This window comes from Coffea arabica, chromosome 2e (assembly GCF_036785885.1).
Source record: "Coffea arabica cultivar ET-39 chromosome 2e, Coffea Arabica ET-39 HiFi, whole genome shotgun sequence".
NCBI classification, from domain to species: Eukaryota; Viridiplantae; Streptophyta; class Magnoliopsida; order Gentianales; family Rubiaceae; genus Coffea; species Coffea arabica.
Genome location: NC_092313.1, coordinates 46451969 through 46479602, shown reverse-complemented (window position 1 = coordinate 46479602; position 27634 = coordinate 46451969). Strand labels below are relative to the sequence as shown.

The following is a 27634-nucleotide window of genomic DNA, read 5'->3' as shown; positions in this document are numbered from 1 at the left end:
GAAGGTATTAAATTCAGAACTTCCTACTTACAATCCTCTTTAATTATCATCCAACCTAATTCTCTTAATCAAACATAACTCTTTTTTTTTTTTGAATCAGACATAACTTGGTAAACAAGAAACAAACACTAAAAGATTACATGCTTGAATTATTACATTAAAAAACTATCCAAAAAAAAAGACCCCAAAAACTGTTAAATAATAATATAGAACATTTAGATTGTTCGAGGCTCGATTGATGAGGCTGAGGCTGCATTTAATATGTCAACAGATAAAATTAAATCATGCTTCGCTTCTCCAATACCTACCATCCATCATACAGAAATTTACACTCAGTATTAGACAAAGATGAGAGTACGGTGGTTGAGTGTTTCAGCCACAATGGCCATCCTTCTCTCCATAGCCTCCCTTCCTCTTCTTACCCAAAACACCATTAATAATTGCACCACCTTCTCCTCCTCCTTCTCAAGTAAGTGATAATCTTTCTTTATTTTGCCTTTTTTTTTTATGTGAGGAAGCATTTGTCTACATTTCAATTGAACTTTTTTCCGTTTTTGTTAGATTTTTTGAAGATTTTTCGAAGTAAAACTGTACAAAGAGGAGTGGCAGATTTGATTGTGACCAATGGAACCATTTTCACCAGTGATGATTCTCTGCCGTTTGCTCAATCCATGGCCATTCGCAGCGGTCGAATTATTCAAGTTGGTGACTACTCTTCTGTCCAGGTAAAACTGCAACTCTTCTCTGTCCTTAGCTTTAAATTTCTGGTCTTATTTCACGCAGTTCTCAATTGTTTTTTCTTCAATTTATATTTACTTATTTCGATTGAGTACTCTTTTTAATTGGGGAAACTAATGATGTCTTAGCAAGGTAGAAAACTTGACTCTGTTCCTAGAGAAAATTTGTTGCATTTGGTGTTCGGCAGATTTTTGTATGTAATTTTGTTGAATTGGATGGATTTCTTGAAATTAAGTTTATATATAATATTATTAATAGATGTTAATATTTGTGAAGTAAACAAGGAATAATAAGATGATAATTGAAACAACAAAAGAAGTGATGGGATTCAAAAAGCAATAAGATTCTACCAATTGGTAGGCAGTAACAGATTTTTAGTTGCTATAGCCCGTTCCCAAATGCAAGTAGTTAATGTTTAATAAGACCAATAACCGAACTTAATTGCCCAGCTTCTGGTATATTGTTTCTTTGAGACGGTTGCAAGCATTAGTCTTAGAAATTTCACAAGATTTAAGTTTTAATTCCAGTTATGTATATCAAGATCAGTCAGATGCAGTTTCTGCTTTTTCAAAGCTGTTTATTCTTTTGGTTCGTTCTTCCATAACTCGTAAGCCATTTAAAAGAAGGAACAGAAAGAAAAGGCACTTTGATGTGAATCTTGTCTGTTACCAAGTAGAATGATGGACACCTTTCTTGGAACGAGAAATAAAGCAAAATGGTTATATGGCTGTTTTATATGACAGATTGCTAACTGTTATTTTTTCTTATTCCGAGTTTATGTCCACTCAGGATTTGGCTGGACCGGGCACTCGGGAGTTAAATCTTGAGGGCAAAATGGTGGTTCCTGGATTTATTGATTCCCACGTGCACTTAATTTCTGGAGGATTACAGGTTCAGCAGCATTCTACTTTTCTAATTGTAACATTTCTCTTTTCAAGTGTATATGCTTATAAGTTGCTGTCTTGATAAACATAAAGTATGCTTTGTGATATGATTCTTGCAGCTGTGGGTGATTACCTTTTTAATCTGTATCTCTTGTGAAATGGCTAAATTATACATACAGGATTATGTTATCTTATATTTTGTTATGATCAGAGAAAAGATAGAGGGAAAGTGAAGAGAAACTCAGAGAAAGAGCAGAGAGAGATTGAGAGAGAAAGGGAAGCAGGAGAATTCTTATAGAGGAGAGAGAAATTCACAGAATTGTACCAGCATGATCCCAACTCATACAGTCGGCCGTAGTTACATACAAGCGATAACTGTTCAACTGTTTTGCTGACTCAGCTAACTGAATTTTATTCCCTTTCTAGGTTTCTGACCAACTCAGATGTGTACTGATTCAGTGAATCAGTATGAACAAGATCTGCACAAGTAATGAAATGAAGTCATTGCATCACTGCCCCATTAAACTAATCCTAGTGTGTACGATTGAAATTTTGGAAACTGAGTCCTGATCACAGGCACATCTTCCCAAGTTGCATCAGCTAAATCCAGATTCTCCCAATGAATTAGCACCTGATCGACACTCTGATTGTTCCTCTAACTGACCCCTTTATCCAATACAGCAATTGGTGCCACCCTCATTACTCCATCTTCTGTGAATTGAGGCAATTCTGTATGCACAACGTTCCCTTTTGTTGATGACTTCAGTAGGGACACATGGAACACTGGATGAATCGATGACCCTACAGGAAGTTCTATTTTGTAGGCCACCTGTCCAATCTTCTGCAGCACCTTATAAGGTCCATAATATTTTGAAGACAGTCTAAGATTCTTCCTTAATGCTACAGAAGTTTGCCTATAAGGTTGTAACTTCATATATACATACTCTCCTTCTGCAAAGCTCCTTTCTGTCCTGTTCTTATCAGCCGCTTGCTTCATCATATTTTGTACCTTGAGCAAGTTCTCCTTCAGTTACATGTTCCAGTTAACTCCTTTCATTCAACTAGTCATCAACTGCAGCCACTGCTGAGGATCCACCCTTAAGACTCAACTGATGTAGTTGATAACCGTATAGTGCTTGGAAAGGTGACTTTTTCAAAGTGGTACGGAAGTTAGTGTTGTACCACCATTCAACAGCTGTGAGACATTCCTGCATTTATGTGGCTGTTGAAAACAGATACACCTTAAAAATGTTCCGAAACACCTGTTAACCCTCTGTTTGTCCATCAAATTGGAGGTGGCATGCTGATGAAAAATTCAGTTGTGTTCCTAATTTGGAAAACAACTCTTTCCAGAATATGCTTGTAAAAACTCTCTGTCAGAGACAATGCTAAGAGGTAGTCCATGTAACCTAAACACCTGATGAAGACCTATGCTACTCCTTTGACAGTGAAATGTGATGTCATAGTAAAGAAATGGGCCAACTTAGTGAAACGATCCACCACCACATGTATCACATTGCATGCCTCTGATTTAGGCAACCCCTCTATGAAATCCATGGATATGTGCTGCCAAGCTTGATCAGGGACAGCTAATGGTTGCAGCAATCCTGGATACTTGCAATGCTCTCCCTTTTTCAACTATAAAATTTCACACTTCTGCACAAACTCCTCTTCTTTCTTGAGTTCGGGCCAGTAGAAATTGCTCTTCAATTTTTGATGAGTTCCTTGATTTCCAGAATGACAACCTAAACATGACTCATGCATACTAGATAACAAGTTCTGCCTCAAAATGCCATTTGTTCCTATGAAAATTCTGCCTTTATATTTGATTAATCTTTGACTATAAGAGAATTTTGGCATGTCAGCAGCTTTAGTTGTCAAAGCAACCAGCAACTCTTTGGCTTTGGGATCACCATTATAGCTATCCACTACAACAGTCAACCACAGTGGGTTAACTGTAAAGATTGCACAAGTTTCACCCTCATTTACTCCTATTCTAGACAAAGCATCTGCAACCACATTGTCTTTCCCCCTCTTGTATTGTATCTCATAATCCAGTCCCATGAATTTGGTAAGCCACTTCTATTGTAAGGGTGTAGTAATCTTCTGTTCTAATAGGAATTTAAGGCTCTGGTGATCAGTTTTAATAACAAAGTGACTCCCCAGCAAATAATGTCTCCATTTATTCGCTGCTGTGATTAATGCCAGTAGTTCCTTTTCATAGATTAATAGAGAGTGGTTCTGTAATCCCTACGCTTGGCTCATAAAAGCTATAGGCTGACCTTGTTGCATTAACACTGCCCCTAAACCTTTGTGGATAGCATCCGTCTCAAAGTACAAACTATTTACTGAAATCAAGGAGAGCTAGAACAGGAGCACTATTCATTGCCTTTTTCAATTGCTCAAAAGCTATATTGGCCTGTTCACAACATTCATAAGTATTCTTTCTCAACAAATTAGTTAATGGTTTTGCAATTAAATCATTACAATTGATAAACCTCCTGTAATACCCTGTCAATCCAAGAATCCCCTGAGACTTTTGACATCAATAGGCCTGGGCCACGAAAGCATGCTTTCAAAGCCATCACACCTGCACTTGTAACCACATGTCCTAGATACTCTACTTGACTTTTTAAAAGAGCATTTGGAGAGTTTGGCTAGTAGAGAATTGGTGCTGAGAACATTTAAAACAAGTTTGAGGTGTTGTAAGTGAGTTTCAAGTTTGGCTTGTAGACAAATTTCCTATTATACGGTTCAAAGATGGAGTTCATCGAGGCTTGAAAGGTGGCTGGGGTATTAGTCAAGCTAAAATGCTTGACTATAAATTCATAGACTTTGGTGAGTTTTGAAAGCTGTTTTGTGGATGTCTTTTGATCCATTTTGATCTGCTGATAACCAGATTTGAGGTCTTATTTGCTAAAATTTTGGCTTCATATAACTCATCAAATAAGTCATCAATAATGGGGATTGGAAATTTATCCTCGATGGTTAACCTATTTAGTTGTCTGTAGTCAATACTGAATCTGCATATTCCATCCTTTTTTGTTTGACTAACAAAACAACTGAAGCAAATGAACTATGACTGTGTTAAATGATGCCACTTTTCAACATGTCTTTGACTTGTTTTTCCATTTTAGATTTCTGCAGGTGAGGGTATCTATAAGGTGGTATCCTAAATGGTTTGGCATAGCTTTTAAGGGAATTTGATGATCCAATGATTGGTGGGGTGTAATTGTTTAGGTTCTCCAAACACATCATTGTACTCAGCAAGTAGTTTATGTAAAGAATCAAGATCTGTGGTTACTTGTGAGTTGTTGACTTTGATCATGCTACATTGTTGCATGACTCTTCTAGCCATCCTTGACCTGTAATGCTGTTCAGTGGATTTTCTGCCCAATTTTGCGACACCTTGGCTGCCTCTTCCCAAACAACACCACCTGTTCTCCATCCTTGTCAAATGCTATTTTCAACTCTTTGTAATCAAATGAAACTGGACTATAGGCCTTCATCCAAATCTACCCCCAAAATCAGGTCATATGGCTCCAAATCCAAGATGTGCACATCCTGCTCAAAGGTATGCTCTGCATAGACCATCTCATCTTTGGAATCCAATTGCTGCAGACTAGTTCTTTTCCATCAGATGCTCTAACTTTGAATGGTCTGTGGGCTTCGAATTGATCTATAAAGTTTTCAGTCACTGCTGTTTTCAAGAAACAGTGAGTACTGCCCCTATCAAAGAGTATGTCCAACTCAGTATCCTCCATCTGTCCAATCAGTTTGATTGTACTAGAAACCATTTCTCCTGTCATTGAATGGACACACAGCTCCACATCTTGCTTGCTGATCTTTCGACTGTATTCAATAATTTTGCCTTCAACTTCCTCTATTTGACTCTGATCTTCATCATCCACTAGAAGCATGTGAATACCTTCGCTTTTGCACACATGAGCAGGACCAAATTTCTTTCCACATTTGAAACACAAATGATGCTACTTCCTATATGGATTTTTTGCAGGTGTGATCTTTTGTAAGGCCTAAAGCAACCTAAGGGGGGGTTGTGAATTAGGTTGATAGAAATTTTCACAAATGATAGCGAATTCACCCAATATTTTCTACCAAATGAAATGCAATAAGAATATGACAATTAATCCACACAATACAATCAAATGAAAAGAGAAACAAAGTAAAAGATAGACAAACCAATTCATAGTGGTTTGGCCACCCTCCTTGGTGCCTACGTCCACTCCCAAATCTCCAAACTTGGAGTTGAATCCACTAAGAGCTATTTTCAATGTTGGTGAAGTAAACCAACTTGTACAAAGAAGGTCTCACCCTTTACTCACACTAAGTTTCCCTACTCTAATTGAGCCAAATGGTCTTACAACTCTCTCTAGTCAATCCTTTCTAAGCTTCAATTGAATGCCCACCCAACCAATGAAGAATTCTTCTCACTTTTCAACCTCACACACCGAATACAAGTACACACATAAAGAGTATTTTTCTGTAAAGTCACTCTTACAAAGCTTGTAATTCATGTAGGCATAAGTTTTTTTAATTTTCAGACTTGGAGGTATTTATAGATAGTGAAATTTTGCCCCAAACTTCTCTCCAACAGTCAAATGACTAGTTAAAAACTAGTCATTAGAGGGTTCAAACGTCTGATTGATTGCGTCTTCATCCGATACTGCATCCGATCAAATTGTGGGTTGTTTTCTCTTGGAATTTTAGACGGCTGATAGGTGATTCGTGTGTCTGAGAGAGATCGGTAGCTTTTCAAGTTTTGCATTTAATTTTTGGGCCGCTGATGGAGTGAGTTAATGTTTGACACTTCATCTGATGTGATTTGCTTCAATGTCCGGACGGCCGACCATTCATTATGCGTCCAATGCTTTGTCTGATAATAAGGAATATCTTCATTCTGGTGCTTTGGACGTCCGATCAAGTGACAATCTTTATTCCTTCTTATTTTTCATCTTTACTTTTCCCAAATGTTTGAGCACTTTCTTTTGAAGCTTTTTGAACATTCTACTTTGTGAGCTCCAAGCTTGAGTTTACGCCATCTAACAAATCACAAACATTAGTATTTCACATCATTATTTGTTAGCCATCAAAACAAGAGTTCATCTAGACCATGTGGTCTTCATCTTCTTGAATGCAGAGTTAGAGAAGGACCCTACAGATTGCTTGGAACTGCTTTCTCCCTTGTTCCCAGAAAAAAAAAAAAACTCCAGAGCTAGGCTAATGTATGCTATTCTTGAAGGAAGATTTGGATTTCTTGGAGAATGCTTCAAGAGCAATTTCTTGACCCCTATCAGTTTCAAAGGCTTCTTGAAGTGAGAATGGTTTATGCATCTTGACCACTGCATTGATCTCATCTTGCAAACCACTCAAGAGACTGGAGATGAAAAGGATTCACTCCAGCCAGGATTTTTCATCCATACCAGGCTCAAAGTTCCTCAAATCTCTCCTAGTAGGCTAACACAGAGGTGGTCTGTTGCAGCTTATTGAAAGCTTCTATCCCATCTGAGAACAGGTACTTTGGGAGGAAAATATTTAGTCACAGTATTATGAGTGACCAACTAGTATTTATAGGAGTATAAACTTAACAAACTATTTACAAGAATACCCTTACTAATTTATTATCTACAAGAATACTTATATTCTCTTAACACTCCCCCTCAAGTTGGAGCATATATATCATAAGCATCCAACTTGTTACTAATGTATTTCACCCTAGAGCCCCCTAAACTCTTGGTAAACAAATCAGCTAGTTGATCTACAGACGGTACATGAGATGTCTTGATGACTCCATCAAGCAATTTCTCTCGAATGAAATGACAATCAACTTCAATATGTTTTGTTCTTTCATGAAACACTGGATTTGACGCAATATAAGCAGCCGCCTGATTATCACACACTAAATTCATAGGCTGTTTATGCTCAAATCCAAGTTCAAGTAACATGCTCTTCAACCAAACCAACTCACACACAGTGTGAGCCATAGTGCGGTATTCAGATTCTGCACTTGATCTGGAGACAACTGTTTGCTTCTTACTCTTCCACGACACTAAATTACTACCAACAAACACACAATATCCTGTGGTCGATCTTTGATCTGAGGTAGAACCAGCCCAATCTGCATCACTGTATCCTTCAATTTCAGTGTGTCCATGATTTTGATACAGCAACCCTTTTCTAGGAGCACTCTTAAGATACCTAAGAATCCGTATAACAGCATTCCAATGACTAGTACGAGGGGTCTCAAGAAATTGATTAACGACACTCACTGCAAATGAAATGTCAGGTCTCGTTACAGTGAGATAATTTAATTTGCCCACAAGTCTTCGATATTGTCTAGGATCATTTAGTAATGTACCTTGATCTCCTACTAATTTCACATTAGGATCCATAGGAGTATCCATAGGTCGACAACCTAACATCCCAATTTCACTCAGCATATCTAGTACATATTTCCTTTGACATAAATAAATCCCATCTTTAGATCGAACTACCTCAATACCCAGAAAATACTTTAAATGACCAAAATCCTTTGTCTGAAAGTTTGCTTGCAGATCGGATTTAAGTTTCTGGATCCCCACAATATCATCACTTGTAATCACAACATCATCCACATAAACAACTAATAAAGGGTTTGTTTGGATAGTGTATTATTTGAAATATTATTTGGAATAATTACTGTAGCACTTTTTGTGATGTGATGTATGTGAGATAAAAAGTAGTTGGAAATATAAAAAGGTAGGTTGGAAAATGTGTTTGTGATGCAAGCGAAATATTATTTGGGATAATTTTGGTATCCAAACATTCACAAAATCTTACCAACATTAGAATGCCGATAAAATACAGAATGATCTACTCCACATCTTGTCAGACCGGATTCCATGACAACACTACTAAACCGGCCAAACCAAGCCCTAGGAGACTGTTTCAATCCATATAAAGATTTTTTCAGACGACAAACCAACCGCGAATTCTCCCCCTAAACAACAAAACCAGGAGGTTGTTCCATATATACCTCTTCTTCCAAATCTCTATGTAAAAATGCATTTTTCACATCCAACTGATGCAATGGCCAATTATAAGTTGCTGCCAAAGAGATAAGAAGACGAATCGAGGTAATCTTTGCAACAGGAGAAAATGTTTCTAAGTAGTCTATTCCATACACCTGAGTAAATCGTTTAGCTACCAGACGAGCCTTCAATCGATCAATAGAACCATTAGGCTGCACTTTTATAGTGTACACCCATTTACAACCAATAACAGGCTTACCAGAAGGAAGAGGGACAAGATCCCAAGTACCATTTTGTTCCAAAGCAGACATCTCTTCTTGTATAGCTAATCTCCAACCAGGATGATTAAGAGCATGGGTAATAGACTTAGGAATGGAGACAGAATCAAGGGAAGCAACAAAAGAAGAATATGACAGAGAGACGAGAATAAGAAATAAAATTAGAAATAGGATGAGAAGTACAATGTCTCTTACCTTTGCGTAAAGCAATAGGAAGATCTAACTCAGAGGAGGGCGTCATACCTGGATTTAAAGATTGAGAGTTAATTGGTGAAGTGCGTGGCATATCAGGAACTTGCTCAACCATGGAACGACGAGAATAAAATTGAAGATTAGGACGAGATAATCGAGCTATAGAATCTGGTGGACTAGATAACTCAGGTAATAAAGATGAAGGGACTGGTAAAACAGGAGAGGAAAAAGAGGGACACTGGTCTAACTCACAAGGCATACTGTGTTTCATAAAATATGGAGTGGATTCAAAGAAAGTAACATCAGCACAAGTAAAAAATCGATTTAAAACTGGACTGTAACATCTATACCCTTTTTGTGCTCATGCGTATCCTAAGAAAATACACTTAATAGCACGAGGATCTAATTTATCCACCCAGGGAGCAAGCTGATAAACAAAACACGCACATCCAAAAATACGATGAGGTAATTTAAACACAGATTCATGAGGAAAAAGAACGGAGTGAGGTAATTGGCCTCCAAGAATATTAGATGGCATGCGATTAATTAATTAACATGCAGTTAGAACTGCATCACTCCAAAATTGTTTGGGCACATTCATGTGCAACAAAAGTGTCCGAGCAACTTCGATTAAATGTCCAATTTTTCTTTCATCAACTCCATTCTGTTGTGGAGTGTGAGGACAAGAGGACTGATGAATAATACCGGACTTAGTCATAAAGGTATTAAAAGGAGTGGAAAAATATTCTTTCGCATTATTACTGCGAAGTATACGTACAGGCACACCAAATTGATTCTTTATTTCTGTAACAAATGCACAAAAAATGGAATACAATTCTGAACGATCTTTCATTAAATAAAGCCATGTAACTCTTGAAAAATCATCAACAAAGATTACAAAATATTTAAAACCTAACTTTGAAGCGATTCGACTAGGACCCCAAACATCAAAATGAACTAGCATAAAGGGTTCAGAAACCCGTTTATTGACTCTAGGAGAAAAAGAAACACGATGATGCTTTCCTAACTGACAAGACTCACATTCTAACGAAAACAACTGACTCAAAGTAGGAACCAACTTTTTCAAATTTTGTAAAGACGGATGACCCAAACGACGGTGAATTTCAAGAGGAGAAACAGTAGCGGGACATGCAATCGGACCATTGAAGTTGAGAAAATAAAGACCATTATGCTCATGCCCTCCACCAATCGTCCTCTTTGTCTTTAAATCCTGAATGACAACAAAATCAGGAGAAAAAGTAACTGAACACTGTAGAGATTTAGTGAGCTTACTAACAGAAATTAGATTAAAGGGCAAACTGGGTACGTAAAGAACAGAAGACAGCGGAAGAGATGGGTTAATTTCTACAGTGCCTAATCCTTTAACTTTAGTGGTAGATCCATCAGCTAAAAAAACATGAGAAAAGGAAGTAGACTTTTGAAAATTAAAAAATTTTTTAAAGGTACCTGATATATGATCAGTAGCCCCGGAGTCAATAATCCATGAGTCATTACCTTTTTGTGCTAAAGAAGCAGAGGGAAGAGATGCATGATTTGTAACTTGGTACTATAGGAATTTAACATAATCTTTCTCGGATATAGTAATAGTCTTCTGGGACCCATGTGCTGAAGAACTTGATTCAACTTGGTCAGTGGTAACCGCATTAGCAAAACTTTCAACGATAGCGAATAGCACTTCAAACAAAAGGCAGTCAAAATTCGCGATGAACAGTAACGCGTGAACAGTATTTTTGAACAGTCGCATGAACAAGTCAATGAACAGTATCGCGTGACGCGATGACCACTATCACGTGAGCAAGACTTTTGCTAGATGTTTAACCCTAACCCTAAGACTTTTGCTCTGATACCATGAGAACAGGTACTTTAGGAGGAAAACATTTAGTCACAGTATTATGAGTGACCAACTAGTATTTATAGGAGTACAAACTTAAAAAACTATTTACAAGAATACCCTTACTAATTTATTATCTACAAGAATACTTATATTCTCTTAACACCATCCATTTCTCCCACTTCTACAAACTTTCCGTACAACTCATTCCCAAATTCCTTCCAGCTCATTTCCCCTTTATCTAGCTTGAAACTCTGGAACCAAATGTCTGCCTAGTTGTTCCCCAAGTGTAATTTAGCTAGATTCATTAATTGACATTCAGGAATCTGATACACCTGAAAGAATTTTTCACATTTTCACAACCATTCTCTGGGATTCTGACCATTGAAATGGGGAAACTCCACCTTTTGGAACCCCTGGTAAAGCCAAAATTCTTTCTTGATTCACCCGTCCAGTTTCCCCAAACCTAGGTCCTTCCCCCTGTAAGACTCTGTCAGGAGTGCCCAGAGTCCCTCTCTGTATTTGCTAATTTCATCAAATTATTGAATTGATTGGAGAGAGCTGCCATAAATCCCTTCATTTCTGCTACTGATGATTCAACGCTGCCCGAATTGGCCCCCAATTTCTCCTCTAATGATCTTATGGCACCCTGTGTAGAATCCATTAATCCTTGAATTTTCCCTTCTTGTTTCTTCAACTGTTTTTCAATCGAGTTCCTTCTGCCATTTTTTTTGTGGAGGAATCGCATCTACTGGTCCGAGGATCAGTAGATCTGATACCAGATGTTATGATCAGAGAAAAGGTAGAGAGATAGTAAAGAGAGGCTCAGAGAGAAAGAAGAGAGAGAGATTGAGAGAGAAAGGGAAGCAGGAGAATTCTTATTGAGGGGAGAGAAATTCACAGAAATGTACAAGCATGATCCCAACTCCTACAGTCAGCTATAGCAATATACAAGTGATAACTGGTCAACTGTTTTGCAGACTCGGCTAACTGAATTTTATTCTCTTTCTAACTAACTTTCTAACCAACTCACGTGTACTCATTCGGAGAATCAGTATGAACAAAATCTGCACAAGTAATGAAATGAAGTGATTACATATTTTTTTTCTGGAGCTCCATGAATTTAACATAAGCCTTTTGCATGACAGTTATTTTAATTTGTCTGGCATCAAGTATTAGGGTAATTTTAGGCATTAGTGGAGACCTATGAGATCAAAGTTTAACATGTTTCTATGAGTTGCGTCATCAAATTACTCATGTCTGTAGGGCAGGATGACTACTTGCCACTTTTATCACTTTGACTCTACAGGAGATAAAAGTGATAAATTGGGCAGGTGGGTGGGGGTAATTTGGGGTTAGGAGAGTTTGCCAACAGATTGCTCTGTTAAGTATTTGCTGGAAATACTCTGGGTCCTATTGATCATCTATATCCTTCTTGTTCACAGTTGCCTGACAAATGGTCATAACCAGTAGCTATATTATCCAAAGCTTGAAGCTTCAATTTTTTAGGTCCTTTAGCTAATTACTGTAATAAATTTTGGCTCTTAATATCTAATTGGTAGAAAATTGGCTTCTTGATTGATTCTAAAAGCTACAATTTCTTTGGATCAATCTAACTAAAAATGTCATTTTTCCATTCTCAACAGCAGACCAGATTATCGAACTCCATACGGCTTTATTTAACACAGAAACCTTCTTTTGAAGAAAAGAATGCCACAATTAATTGTCGCAGGCTGTCACAGGCTTGAGTGACAAGAAAATTCTCTTTTATATCTTCTTTTTTCCTTTTTTTTTTGTTTCTTATTGTTTCCCTTTACTCTGGAAATAATCTACTTCTAATCTTTGAAGTGTATCCCTATCTTCAATTAGATGGTCATTAACTAGAGCTGCTTTTAGGCTTTTATAGTAAAGAAGGTTATTGCTTCCCATTTCTGTTGAAATTCTTGCTTCTTATTGTGATCTTTCACCTTTAACTATTATCCTAAGCAAGATCATAAGAATAATTCAACTATTGTTGGGATCCCAAAATATGAGCTTAATACAAGCTATAAATATATTTATGTGGCAATTAATGTTAAACTATTAGAAACATTAATTGTAAAAGATTCAAAAGCATTGTGCTCTAATATTGGTTGATGAAATATAAAAAGAATGAAGCACCTTACATCATATAAAGAGCTAAGACGTGAGTAAATTAGCTGCTACTTAATCTGATTCTGTTACCTTTTAACCCAAACCTAGGCCTACTAAAATGCTTGAGCACACAGGTCTGAAAGAAAAGCAATTTATCTTTTTTGTTCACTTCACCATCAATGCAACTGATTATTGAAGGTTATTGCATCTGTTACTTCCAAGATCTTGATATAAGAATTACATAAAAGGCTTTGATATGGGTTATCTTGCTCGTACAAAAAGGTTTACTTATTTAACTCAACTTCGTACTTGCATAAGACAATAAAATAGGGGATTCACACTTGGAACTCTATTCCATCCTCAGTTGCTTATTTTTTTGTTTGGGAATCGAATGAAGAATAGCCTCAGTGTTAGGGGTAAATTTCCAGATTAATGGCCCTTGCTGTGCTTAGGAGATGTCATAAGTTTGTTATACTAACTTTGATCCTGAAATGGGAAACAGATGGCACGTGTAGAGCTTCATGATGTAAAAAGTAAAGATCATTTTGTGGACAAAGTGAAGGAAGCTGTAGCAAGTATGTTCTTTTTTATGTCCTCTCATATGGTTATTTGTTTGTTACGAAACTAAAAATTCCAAAGGGGTTGTATCACTCTTTTCCACACATTGAATATCATACTCGATATGTTTCATCTTATGTCTTTATGTGTTTTTAATGTTTCAAATGGTAAGCTTGGTCCTTGGGGCCTGATTTAAGTGTTTAGTCAACCTATTATGCTACTACTGTAGCTTTCATATGGGGTCTTGTATCATTGCGATAGTCTTGTAGCTTTCATATGGGGTCTTGTATCATTGCGATAGTCTTGGTCATTCAACATCTGTGTTACATGTCCATGAGGTTTTAGTTATTAGTCATTTCAAGTCTTTATGTTAACTCTGATGATTGAATAAAGAGGTTCTTTTATGGGGACAAAGCAACCTGGTTATAACTTTCTTGTTTCAAGGCATTAAATATAAAACATGTCTAAAAGTCAAAAGGGAAATGTTTAAAAATGCTTATCCTTTGTATGCATTTTAGTAGCTCATAAGCATGGGATATATGTTCTGCCTTCAGCACGAACTGATTAGTTTTGTAGCCTTTGAATGCTATTAGTTATGATGTATTATTAGCCAAAAGCATTATCTTGACAGATGTGCTGGCAGAGGAACATCACCCGGGGCTTTGGGGGGGCGGGGGCGGGGGCGGGGGAGGAGAAGAGCAGCCACCGGAAGAGATTTGGCAATTTTAAGAATCTCAATATCCAAAGTGCCATAGTTTTACGAAAAGACATTCAAGCTTTTGGAATACATCTTTGAAGCTGGGGTTTATAATCTGCTTTGATATCAGTGGATTTCCTAGTGCAGCATTTTGTTGGTGGAAAGTGTTATACTTTTGGGTAAAATACCAAAAACCCCCCTGTGGTTTGCCTAATGTACACTTTACCCCCCTCTGGTTTGGAAACCTACAATTTAACTCTCTGCCGTTTCAACTAAAGTGAAAGTCTGATGGAAAACATCTACAATAACAGTATTTGAGTGCCACGCACTTCTGCTAAGAGTTGTGGTTGTGATAATATTTTCACTTGCCAAAGATACCCCCGTGTGTTTATCGAAAGCATTCTCTCTACCAAGTTCAGGATTATCCCAAGTAAAAGTGGACAAATGATCATGGATTCCTTTGGTGCTAGAGAAGTGTGCAGTGCAGATCAGGGCTCCATTTTGTACGGCACGCATAGCTTTCCGACCACTTGGATTGCTGTGAAAATGAATTGGTCACGCTTTACATGCCGCCAGCAAGACTAATCATCAACTTGTTTAATGTAGCAACCCAATCAAAGAGGAACTGGAGCAGTGTTGGCGAGAAAATGGACTCCGGAATCAGAAGTCAGGATAATGTTCCTGGTAATTCGGTGGTTTCGATGAACACTGCACTAGATAATTTGTTTTCACAGTTTGTTTATAAGGGCAGTAAAGTTGAAAGCAGTGCTTCCTGTTGGCAAATTCGTCGGCCTTGTGCTGAAAAAATCATGAAATGGAGGGATGAGAGAATGGAGAGGGAACAGGGTCATTTGAAGAATGGGACAGAAATGGTTGGGAAGGAAGTAGTGTTATTAGGGGAGGAGAAGAATTTGGAAAATGGATCTCGAAATAACGGTGGGATTGCATCAAGGAAAAGAAAAAGTGGCGAAGAGGGTGGTCGGAAGAAGGCAAAAAAGGAAGTTCGAGTTGTTTCTCCTTACTTTGTCAAGTCTGCAGATAGGGAAGTAGTGGCACAGGGGGAGGAGAAGAATTTGGTAAATGGAAATGTTGAGATTTTAGGTGTTAATTTTGGGGAAAAGAAGAAAAAGAGGAGACAAAAATCAGGGCTAATGCTGTGGAAAAGAGGGTGGAAGATGAGCATAATTTAGGTGTGGAAGTAGATAATATTACTGGTAGTACTTTGGAGAAAAATGGATGGGATTCATTGGTTGATGATGGGGTTGGAGATGGAGAGGGGAAGGAGAAGAAACGGGAGGATTTTAGTTGTTTGAGGCCAATTGGGTTTTTCTGTGATGAGAAGAGACCGGAAGAAAAGAGGATTGACTTATAGAGGGGTAATTTTGACATTTTCCATTCAGATGTTAGTTTAGATGTTTTCCGTCAGACTTTCACTTTAGTTGAAACGGCAGGGAGTTAAATTGTAGGTTTTCAAACCAGAGGGGGGTAAAGTGTACATTAGGCAAATCACAGGGGGGTTTTTGGTATTTTACCCTATACTTTTTTACATAATTTGCGTAGGTTATGCCATTTGGTGATGTTACTGACTTCTCTCCTATTGCTAATTATGTTTCTATTAATTGAGAAGCTCTGATAAGTTCTTAGTTCGCATTAGGCATTAACAAGGTTTCAAGGTACTAGACTTGTGATATCAAGGTCAAAGCTGTTGATCACCCCATAACTGTATTTGAAAGGTTTCATTCTCCTAATCTACTCCAGGTGAGATGAGAAATTGCCTTCAAATTGCCCGACGGTGCATTAGGAATCACTTTCTAAGTCGACCTTTCTCTAAATTAACTTATCTGGTGGAGAATTTGTCTCAAATCTGAAGCATCAGAATATATGAGAGAAGGGCTATGATGGTAATTACAGGGTGTAACCTTTTCTGATTTATTGAAATGAATTTTCCCATGATGGAGTTGTCTTCTTTTTAGCTAAATTTGATGTGCTGCTGCATAAATGTATTTTGTGGATTTTAGGCTTTGAATAACAAGTCCAATAGTTGTATTATATTCTGCTCTCTCTCTCTCTCTCTCTCTCTCTCTCTCTTCGGACTCTAGTTTGATTATCTCAAATGTGGTGTTCTAAAGGCTGGTCATGGAATGGGCTTTATTAACTCTGGAAAATAGAGGATCTTGAGGACAGAATAGTTGCTGATTTCAGCCTTTGAGCTGTTGACGTTTAAGATTGAGGAAAAATAACCAGAAAAACAGGAAGAAGAGTGTGAGAGTTGTGTCAATATTCCTCAGATCGGTGGAAACACCAAATTCTGTACTCACACACTAGCAGATGTTGAGTACATTGTTCTGCCATTAGAACTGAGATATGTATATATTCTATTTTTGGTTTTTGCGACTGTGAAGTAAAAAACATGATTATCAGTAGGCTAAATCTTCTAAGCTGCCTGTACTTGTTTAATAACTCAAAGAACATGAAGATTGATCTGTACTTGTCTCATAGGGGCTTTCCGTGCAGTTGCACCAAATTATGAATATTCCTGATTCTTGTTTTCCTTTATTTTGCTGCCCGCATAAATTTTCTTTTTCTTTTTTATCATTTATTTGTGCCTCAACTTAGAGCATCTCCCTCCCTTTTTTGTTTCCAAAACTTATAAAGATATGAAACAAGGATCTTGGTTATTGGGTGGAGGATGGAATAATGACTTCTGGGGAGGAGAACTGCCAATGGCTTCTTGGATTGATGATATTACACCCCATAATCCTGTAAGTTGCTTGCACTTCACCTTGAGAATTACCATGGGATGCAGGTATTGTCGTTGTAAGCTCATGTATTCTTCTATGCAGGTCTGGCTGTCAAGGATAGATGGCCACATGGGCTTGGCTAACTCTTTAGCACTAAAACTTGCGGGGACATCTAGTTACATGAATGATCCAGATGGTGGAGCTATTATTAGAAACAGTAATGGGGGTAATTTCAACTTACGATTTTGTCTATCATTTGCTTGTGATTTTCAGGGCAAAATTTTCCAATTGAAGAATGACTCTTTAGTTAATACTAAAGGTAGTCAAAGAAAAAGTGTTATTCATTCTCCGTTTTACATAAGAAATGATTAGATGGATCAGTAGTTTGACTCCAATAATACAAGTCTATTGAAGAGTGCAGTTAAGAACAATTATCTATGAATTATTCTTGTTTTCAAGACGCTGTAATTTTCCTCCAGAATAGCTCTTCTCATCCTGAGGCCAAGTTGTTGGTAGTTTAAATCGCAATATTGTCTGTGTCAAGACAAGTGGGTGGACTTCAGTAGACGCAAGTAACAATAAGCTGCAGTCACACAAAACTAGACTTAATCTAATTCTCACCATTCTTTGCAGCAAGGAAAGATTCTTCGTAGTGGTTAACAAAATATTTATGCTTGGAAATACAGGATAAACTGGCCCCTAAAAGAGTAGATAGTAACCTGTTTGCAGTTTTACTCTCATGTTATTAAAAAAAAAAAAAAATTGCTTTGTCTATCCAATCGTTTTTCTTTAAAATGACTTTTTTTTTTCTGTTTATCCAAGATTTTCTCAGAGATATCAGTACGCGCTTCCTCTGGTAACATTTAACATTGCAACAGTATAGTGATTCTGCAACTTTTCAAGGTATTTACGTTTTTAGGAGATGAATTAGGCATGCTTAGTGTGTTTAGAAGGACGGTTGGTTGATGGTCAGGAGAAGGAAAGTAGGAATGGAAAATGTTGAAAATTCTACTTCATGCGAATTCTTCAGCCAACTACTTGAGAGGTATTTGCAGTTATAAGATGGTTCTGTTCCTTTCATGGCTGCTGAGTTATCTAGGTCTGGAAAGATGCTTTGTATTATTCAAAGTTTTTAGGGGATTTCTAGTTTGAAATTAGTGCAAATAAAAGTGCTCTTGCTGTCATTGCATTTGGGCTGGGACTTTACTTGCTTGGATGAATTTACTTCTTTTTTGTTAAAAAACTTATAAGGTAATTGAATGTACTTTGAGTTGTTGGAGTCTTTCTCTAAAGGTAGCCCAAACTCAGTGCTCTTGTAGGCGTCAATTCGGTGAATGTTTATAGCATTGCAAAAGAGCTTTCATTTCTCCCAAGCAGTCAATGAGATTGAGAAAACCATTTTCTCATTGATCTTAAAATGAGATTCATTGTATCTAATAAAGACTGATAGATAAACAGCAATAAATACCAAACAGCAACTTATTAGGCATAATTTTAATTACATGGTGGCTTCATCTCCTCAGTACTTCGGGCTGCATGCCATCTTCTTCACAATGCAATTCTATGATTCCTGTCAACTAAAACACCTATGAACACTGCCACAGTTCTAAGACAGCATACATGTTGACTTCCGTTTTCAAATTCATGGCAAGATTCAACTTGCTAAACAGAAGTTAGACTGTTTTGTTTTATTTATTTATTATTATTATTATTAGTATTATTATTATTATTTTTTACTTTTCCTCATAATGGAGAAATTGACTGCAGAAGCTACAGGCTTATTGGTTGACTCTACAATGAAACTGATCACGTCATGCATTCCAGAAGTCTCAGTAGATGTGAGAAGGGAAGCTCTTATGAGAGCTAGCAATCTTGCATTAATGAGGGGTGTGACAACAGTTGTTGATGTTGGGAGATATTTTCCTGGTTCATCAACAGAAACCTCATGGGAAGATTTTTCAGGTTCTTGCTTCATGCTCGTCATTGAGACTTCTTCTTTGAATGTATGTCATGTTATCATGTATTGTTACAAAAAGGTTCTTAGAATATTTCAGTGTTGCTATTGCTATGATAATAGCTAAAGCACTTAGGAGAGGACCAAGAAAGCTAGTAATTAGGTCTAAATGCAATAATTGGGAAACCAAATTGGTATCTCTACTTTCAAGTTGATTCGAAAATTTAAGTGTCTGGATCCAACAAATTAAAAGCTCATTTGTCTGGTTCTATTGAACTTGTGAAGCATGTCTTTGAGTGCTCTATTAAGGATATCAATCCAGCATAAACTCAGTTTACTCTTTTTTCATGATTGCAGATGTGTATACTTGGGCTGATTTGGTTGGAAAGATGTTGATCAGAGTCTGCTTATTCTTTCCAATAGAAACATGGGCACGTTTACGTGTATGGCTTTTTTTTTTGGGAGCAATACATGTCTGTTTTTAGATTATTGGGAAAGGCAAAATCTGTTTAAATATTTATGAAAGGTGCTTAGTCACCTTAAGTGAGGCGATATTTTGAATGGGGCAACAACATAATTATAGCAGACTGCAAAATACTTGGTTTGAGTATATACTAAGGATTTTGTAATTATTGGATTTAGTGATGTTATGGCTGGGCCTTGTGAGGATGCAAGGGCCCTAAGAAGAAGAAGAAGGAGGGGGGGGGGGGTTTGAGTGTGATACCAGAAGTCTGAGCACTCAAGTCCAACTTGGGATATGCATTTTGCGCTAGCGAGTACAGAGCCCAAACAGCTGGACTCTCAGGTTGCTTCTTTGGTCTGCAGGGTCAGGGCATGACATTAGGCTACACAAATATCAACATGATAAGTGGAATGAAAAAGTATGGAGATTCTTTTATGCTACTATATTTATGGAGGTTGTTTATTAGTAAAATGGGTAACCAGGCCCACCTACTGGATATGATTGGCAGTTTATTGAAAAAAATATATTTATAGAGGTTGTTAATGTTTCACATGCATGTGGACTAAATATTAGGAGCATAAAGATTTACTTGCGGTGTTGCAGGGCAAAGGTATTAATTGCACTATGTTGAAGTGGTCAATCTTTCCTTAGCTCATTGTCTTTTTCACTTCAATTCATTTTACTATTTTGTTCCATTTTCTTGCTTCTGTCTTGTACTGGTGTATGTTTTACTGCATGTATAATCTTTAGAAGATTCTGTAAATTCTCTTTGTGTTCTGAAGACCGCTGTTTTTTTTCCTTTTTGTCTTAAGATATGGTTTCCAGTAATGTGATTATGTGACTTGAAGATGACAACTTATCCTGAACAATGCTGTTTTTATGCTGCTGTATGTGGTGCTGAATCTATAATGTGTCGAAGATTGCCTAAACACTTATCTTGTTCCAAGACTATTGTTTCATCTAGTTTAAGGTGAATTTCTAGGATGTTTCTGATTCTCTTAGAATTATGCCTCTGAATGCTCTATTTTCTAATCAATCATTAAGCTCTTCTGTTTTAGGAGATGGAATTATGCCTCCGGTAATTTAGTACCATCCTTCCATTCAGTTCTAAGGGTTTGGACAGAAAAGAGTTACTTTTATACTGATATTTCTAGAAATTATTGTGGAGTTCTAGGACAAGAGGTAGACCATGTATCTTCACTTCTCCATAAATTGTCTCTTTACTGAACTATTTTTTAAAATGCTGCAGTGTTTTATTGAATCTTGAACAAGAAGGTCTATCAATACCAATTATCCAAATTGAATTCCTACTTGCTGTTAAAGTACATCCCAAGATAATGGCTACTTTTATCGGCTAGAAGCATATACCTTCTCTTTCAACAGTTATATACATGAAGGAAGTTAGAAGCCTGATGCAAGTTCCCCTTTATCTCCTTAAATGTTAATAAACTTGCTTTGGTGGAGTCCCCATATTGCTGAATTCTCAATTATTATATCTTTAACTCTCTTTGAAATCTGTGCCCAGTCAAACAAAGACATTCAATCTGGGCCAGTTGGAGTATAATGCGTGAAACCATGGGTTGCTAACTTAATTCATGACCTTTAATTTTCGTCCTAAATGATTGTATTTTCTTGTCCAGGATTTAAAATATAAGGCAGGCCCTAAGCTTAGTGAAAAGATATACTTGGGTGGCGTAAAGGCTTTTGCTGATGGATCATTGGGGTCAAGTAGTGCGCTTTTCCATGAGGTAAGCATGATTTTCTTACGCTAAAGTAACTTTCTTTTTGAAGGTGAACTTCTGTTTGCCATATTTTCCTCTTGGGCTATGAGTTTACCCAATCATACTAATACATATCCACTTTTTATCTAGCCTTATGTTGATGAACCTCATAATTCTGGTCTAGAAGTAGCAGATATTAATAGTCTACATGGAATGACTGTTTCAGCAGATAAAGCTGGCCTTCAGGTGATTTATATCATGTTGCATAGATCCGATCCTCTTTTTTAGTTCTTCGTGTTTAAAGATATTGACAATGTTGCTTCTGCATCCTTCCAGGTTGCCATACATGCAATAGGTGACAAGGCAAATGCCTTGATATTGGACATGTATGCATCAGTGGTCTCTCACAATGGGTTCAGGGACAGAAGGTTTAGGGTAAATCTTAAAAACTGATGGACTATAATTTGTGCAAGATAGGGGTTCTCATTTTTCTTCTTGCCTGATTTGTGGTACTATTCTTCTTCAGTAAGATGAATCTCCAATACTAATGAATGCTTGCAGATTGAACATGCTCAGCATTTGGTGCCTGGTATGGCATCCCGATTTAGTGAACAAGCTATTATTGCTTCAGTTCAGGTATCTCACTTACATGCTTAAAATTGCGGCATTACTATATGTCACTAACCTCATTCAACACTGCTGCATCAGGGGGGGGGGGGGCAGGGCATGCGGTTGGGCGGTTCCAGGGGAGGAAGTGCAAGTGAGAGGTCCCGGTTTGGAGCCCTCGCACGTGCACTTGAAAAAAAAATAAAAGAAAAAAAGAACACTGCTGCATCAGGGTTAATCTAGCTCGCAACTTCTGCTGGCTAATGCTACTTAATAATTTATTCCCTTTACTAACTCTTCCTCATTAAATTCTGTTTCTTTTTATCTTCCATTCATAAACTCCTGAAATTCAAATATGCTCTTGTGACAACTTCGCTTTGTGCAATCAACACCATAAACACTGTCCAGACTTCTGCCATAATGAATAGTGTGTAAAATGCATCCCTTTGCTTTGCACGTTTAATGCACAGCTTCTTTGACTGGAATGGTCTTATGTAAACACTCTAGATGAAAAATGTTCCCCTGGCTTAACTGGATGAGTCTGCAATATTTCTATATTAGCTCCTGTTGTAAGTACTGGATCCCATCCATTTTCTTTTCTTTTTGCTTTGTTTAACATAATTCATTTGGTGGGAAAAAAATGATCCAAGACTGTCAATCCTTGCCTTTGAAAAGTATCAAATGATTGTGTATCTCCAATCTATGACAACAGGATTTCTGTATCTAAATTTCTAAGCCTCTTTGAATGATGTATTAAAATTTAGAAAAAGAATGAAAGTATAAGAGAACAACTAAGATGTATCACATTAGAACGACCTAATGGAAGAGCGAACAATTTGTTCCTTTGTAAGTTTTAAAGCATAAGCAACTATTCTATTAGTAAACTGAGAAGATCATCATTCTTAAATAAATCTATGTTGTGTTTTACCAATATTTGGAACCTTCAGAACTCATGTGTGTTGTTTCATAAATAAAAGTTGAACATGCGAGGTGATCCTTGGAGACATTATCTAGACACACATTAGTAAAATCAAAGGTTCATACATATTAAACCGTGTATCAGGATTTTGGATGGGCGTTAATAGTTGAAATCCATTGAAAGAAAAATTGTGGATGACTGGGTAAGTGGGAAGCTGTGGATCCTTTTGCTCTTATAAAAGCTTTACAACACTATAATGGACGAACATCTTTCCTTCAATTTAGGGGGAGGAATGAGAATTCCAGTTGCTCCCCAGACCCTGTGGTGCAACCCCTTTTGGATTTTCCAGTGCGCATGCTTTTTGCTTCTTCTTTTCTACATTCACTTTGTGTAATTTCCAACACAAGATCAGCCACAGAATCCACGTCTCTCTGCTATTTTTACAAGCATGTTTCCACATTTTTGCATTAGTAGTTTTAGTTAAATTCCAATATCTTGCAGCCTGATCACATGCTGGATGATGCTGATTCTGCAATAAAGAAACTTGGGATAGAGAGAGCAACAAAAGGATCTTATGTTTTCCAGTCACTTCTTGCCAGTGGTACAAAGTTGGCATTTGGCTCCGATTGGCCGGTGAGAATTTATTGCCAGCAAGTTTTGTGCTGAGATCCCACATTTATTATTGTGTTCTTGTCAATGGGTTCAGTCAAAATACTTGGACTTGTTTATCTCAGTGAAAGTTGCATTCTCAAATCATCTTGTTTGATTGTTTCAGGTTGCAGATATTAATCCTTTAGGAAGCATAAGGACAGCAATGAAAAGAATACCTTCTGGTTGGCACGAGGCTTGGTCATCATCAGAGTGCATGAATCTGAGTGATGCATTAAAAGCGTAAGAAACATTTTCAAACTCTTTACTTTGGTTATCTGTATATTTAACCTTGATATGATTTATGTTTTTCTTCAAGGCAATGGGGCCTTTCCTTTATCAGGATTTAAGGTCAAAGAAACCAAGGATTTTTCTTGTTGATTTCAATTATCTTATTTTGCTTTTGCCTTAAGCATCGATTGTCTTATAATTGCTTCAAGATTTATTGGTAGCTTACCATCATAAACTCCCGAGTGTGAAGCTGAATCTATTCCAAAACACAAAATTCTGCAGCATAATTTTAAGTAGAATAGTAGCTTATAAAGCAAAATAGAAATGGGGATATCACTGGAGCAAAGATTTAACTCGACGTGAGAGTGATTCTGGCTGGCCCTAGCTAAAAAGAAAACTTTTATTGCTGAATTATTGCTTTTGAAGATGTTTCAGCATAATTGATTGTCTGAATTAACTTAAAATGAATGCAAAATTACCCAACTCCATAATTGACAATGTGCACAGTATGGCTAAATGAAGCACACTGCTGGGAAATTGACAGAGACATTTTTTACAACTTGACTATTGGTTGTCTTGGCTTTCCTTTCATATGTTATGAGCCTTGCTTTCTCTTATACTTACTGCATTCTTGGATTACGAATAAGTTTTAGCAGAAGTGCTGAAGATCCTTGACATTTCCTTCACATGTGAGGTCCAGGGTTTAAAGTCCACCATCCCTGGGGAACATAGGACAATACGTGTGTGTAAGCTAATATACCATCCTTCGAGGGAGAAGACACCTCTCCTATATTATCAAGCAATTTATCTATGTTTTGCGCATAGGATATGTGCATTCATTTTGCTAAAATCTAGATCATATAGTCATACTCTTCTTTAGGTGCCATAAAAACTGGTATCAGTTTTGTTCTTCTCCGTGCTACCATATTATTTTTCTCTTTTTTTAACTAAAAGAAGCTGGTTGAGAAAAGAATTGCATGAGTTGGTATAGTGGGAAAATGTTATGTAAACTTCCACTTTCCAGAATGCATCATCCTGTCTCAGAATCAAGCAATTTTCTCGATTTTACTCCCTTTTCAATCGGAGATTTGGTTTTCTATCCTATAATGCTTTCATGCAGACAGATTATAATTACAAATGATCGCAAAAACTTCTTCTCAATTTTAGTGTAATACTAATTTATCTCTTTCATGTAGATATACCATATGGGCTGCTCATGGATGTTTTCTTGATAAAGATGTTGGATCAGTATCTCCCGGAAAATTGGCAGATTTCGTGGTACTATCAACTGATTCATGGGATGAATTTTCAAGAGAAGGATCTGCTTATGTTGAGGCAACATATATGGGTGGCATCAGGGCATTTCCATGAATTTCTTGATTATGTGCATGAAGGAAACTGTAAATGTCAAATACCTGATGGATCTCAAATTCTTTTTCCATCTTATGGACGATTTCAGTGGGGCAAGTTAAGCTTTGTGACAGGAGCCGATATCAGTGTATGAACGATATCAGAAGGCAAAGGTAACAGCCTCAGGTGGGTACCTCGCTGCAGTCAGTGGCTAGGTTAGGAATTAGTTCGTTTTAGAAGGATTGAATTTAGTGGTGATAAATGACACGAACCTAAAACTTTCGGATTGATCTGATATAGCCTGAAACATAATTTTAATTTACTAATTTACCATTGTAGTTTTTAACAGAATTAATTTTGTACAAGGCTAATTACATAATCAAGTAATAAAAATCTCGATCAAACAATTCCAAATCAGATTTGAAATAAATTAAAACACTGTAAAAGTACTTTATTCCAAATCAAATCTAAAATAAACTAAGACTATAAAAGTAGAAAATAATGTAATATATTATTTGTCCAAACATAATAATTTCAACTTTACACAAATTAAACAAATTTATTCAGGATTAAGTGATTAATGACTTTGGGGGAAAAAAAAGAATAACTTAGTTTAGTTGGATAAAATAGTTTTATATTTATTAAATTTTTTTTAAATTTATAAACGGGTTATCGGGTCAATCTGTGGATGATCTGAATTTGACCTGTTTTCTTTTCGGGTTTATTGGAATGGAGCCAATTTTGATTCAAACCCACAAAATCTTAATTTCATGTTAGGTTTAATTTCATATTAAGTTTGTATCATATTTTTAGGTCGTATCGAAAATTGCCACCCTAAACAATTGAATCCTAGATGTTTGCAGCAATGAAGGTATGCATACTAATTGTACATTTGTTTGTCCGTTGTAAGTGGGGTGGTAAGCTTAACTGACGAGATTACTCTTCTTAAGCTGCCCTCTGCACAAGATGTATTTGCTGGCTGTAAGACTTGCCAATTTCGTAGCGTCTTCCTACTTCAATAATTAATTTTGGTTTGGGCAATGTTTTAAATTGTATATTATAGTGGTTTGCAAAATTATTATGGCTATGTGAAGTGATTATGCAAATTGCAAATACAAGGACAGAGACTTGATATCTTATGCATTCAATTAGTCAATACCAGAACGACAAACAAAGTAAATAACCAATTGAATATAAGTAAGGAAGTTTGATTATTTTGTTGTAAATGATAATATGTTCATGAATAAATTTTGTTAACAAGATTTTGTGCAAGGACCAACATATAAAAGCACATATGAGAATGCCAAAAGAAAGTATTTGTTGGTCTAATTAGCAACATCTCTCAGATCCCGACTCGAAGGAATTAACCGCCCAACCCGTGGCACCTAGGGGTGCAGCCCCTCATGCTGGCCGAACGTGGTACGGTGCTTTGCGCTGCCATTGTGGTTAAGGAAATAAAGTTGCGCCTTCGCTAACAGTTATTGTGAGAACCCGTAATTTGTTATTTTCTAGGTTTTAGGATTTTTCATGGCTTGTTTTCTGCATTTTCATGATTAGAAAAATTTCGAGATAATTTTAAGGAGCAGATATAGTTTTTAGATGATTTTTCTAGTATCAAATAGATTTTGAGAAATTAAGAGCGTATACCGGACGTGGGACCCACTAGTGCGAGAAGTTCGGAAAAATTCGGTCAACTAGGTTAAGTTTTGAATACTGGAATTAATTTACCGGGTGTTAAGAGATAAGTAGAGGGTGCTAAGTGGATTGGTATAAGAGAGACAAGTTAGGTAAGTATTTAATAAAAGGTGACAAGTGTCACCATTTGAGTGGGTTTACCTTTAAGACCACTATTCATGGTCTTACCAATTGACTAAATAAATCAAAAAAAACAACCAAAATTTCTCCATTTTGCTCTTCATTGTGGCCGGCTCTTTCTCTCAAAAAGAAAGGAAGAAACTCTTCAAGTTTTGCTTCCATTTAGCTCAAATCCATCTAACCAACCATTGAAACTTGCAATTTCTCCATGAAACCTCTTCAATTAGTGTTAGTGAGTTGATTTGTGGAGCTATTTGGAAAGCTAAGAGGACCTATTGCTCTCTCTCTCTTGTTTCTAAGGTGAGTTGTGAAGAACTACTCTCCTCTCTTAATTGATGCTTAAATCATGCTTAGTGGTAGTATGAGATGCAAGTTTATGGATTATTTCTTGATTTGTGGTTGCAGTGATGAAGTTTTATTATTTTTGGAGATTTTCTGTTTTAATATGAGCATGATTGTGTGGCTATCTATGATGATTGGAAATGGTATATAATGACTCTAAGAGGTGGAAAAAGTGGTTAATTGCAAACAATTGCTGAATTGGAAGAAATTTTGGAAAGTTAGGTTTTGGTTAGCGAACATTCTGCCCGAATTTATAGCTCCTAGTTAGAGGCCGAATTGGCCTTGGCTTAAAACATGAAAGTTGTAGGGAATGACATTTTAGAGGTTCCTACAAAATTTCAGGTCAATCGGAGTAGCGTAGAATGAGAAAAGTCAAAATTACCCTTGCTGTTCTGGTTTTACCCGAATGTAAGAATTGCGCCTGTAATTGCATTTCCGCATTTTCTGGTTTACTCTAATGTTTGTATATGCTTATGGAACCCTA

General features: G+C 36.9%; 1 protein-coding gene across 7 annotated transcripts; it reads left to right on the top strand.

Annotated features, from left to right (window-relative positions):
- The first annotated feature begins 258 nt into the window (after nucleotides 1-258).
- LOC113732533 (protein LONG AFTER FAR-RED 3) lies at nucleotides 259-25344 on the top strand. Of its 7 annotated transcripts, none has more exons than XM_072080538.1 (15): nucleotides 259-469; nucleotides 562-725; nucleotides 1513-1629; nucleotides 13608-13680; nucleotides 17028-17122; nucleotides 17204-17327; nucleotides 18869-19063; nucleotides 19413-19498; nucleotides 21159-21266; nucleotides 21390-21485; nucleotides 21576-21674; nucleotides 21801-21875; nucleotides 23266-23397; nucleotides 23540-23655; nucleotides 24840-25344. In XM_072080538.1, exons 1-15 carry the CDS (start codon nucleotides 349-351, stop codon nucleotides 25012-25014), a joined length of 1776 nt encoding a protein of 591 aa, XP_071936639.1. In that variant the 5' UTR covers nucleotides 259-348; the 3' UTR covers nucleotides 25015-25344. The 7 variants fall into 7 exon arrangements, with proteins under 7 accessions (XP_071936639.1, XP_071936638.1, XP_027114156.1 ...); XM_072080537.1 differs by having other exon boundaries at nucleotides 260-469; nucleotides 17016-17122; XM_027258355.2 differs by having other exon boundaries at nucleotides 262-469; nucleotides 1528-1629; nucleotides 17016-17122.
- The last annotated feature ends 2290 nt before the right edge of the window (nucleotides 25345-27634 follow it).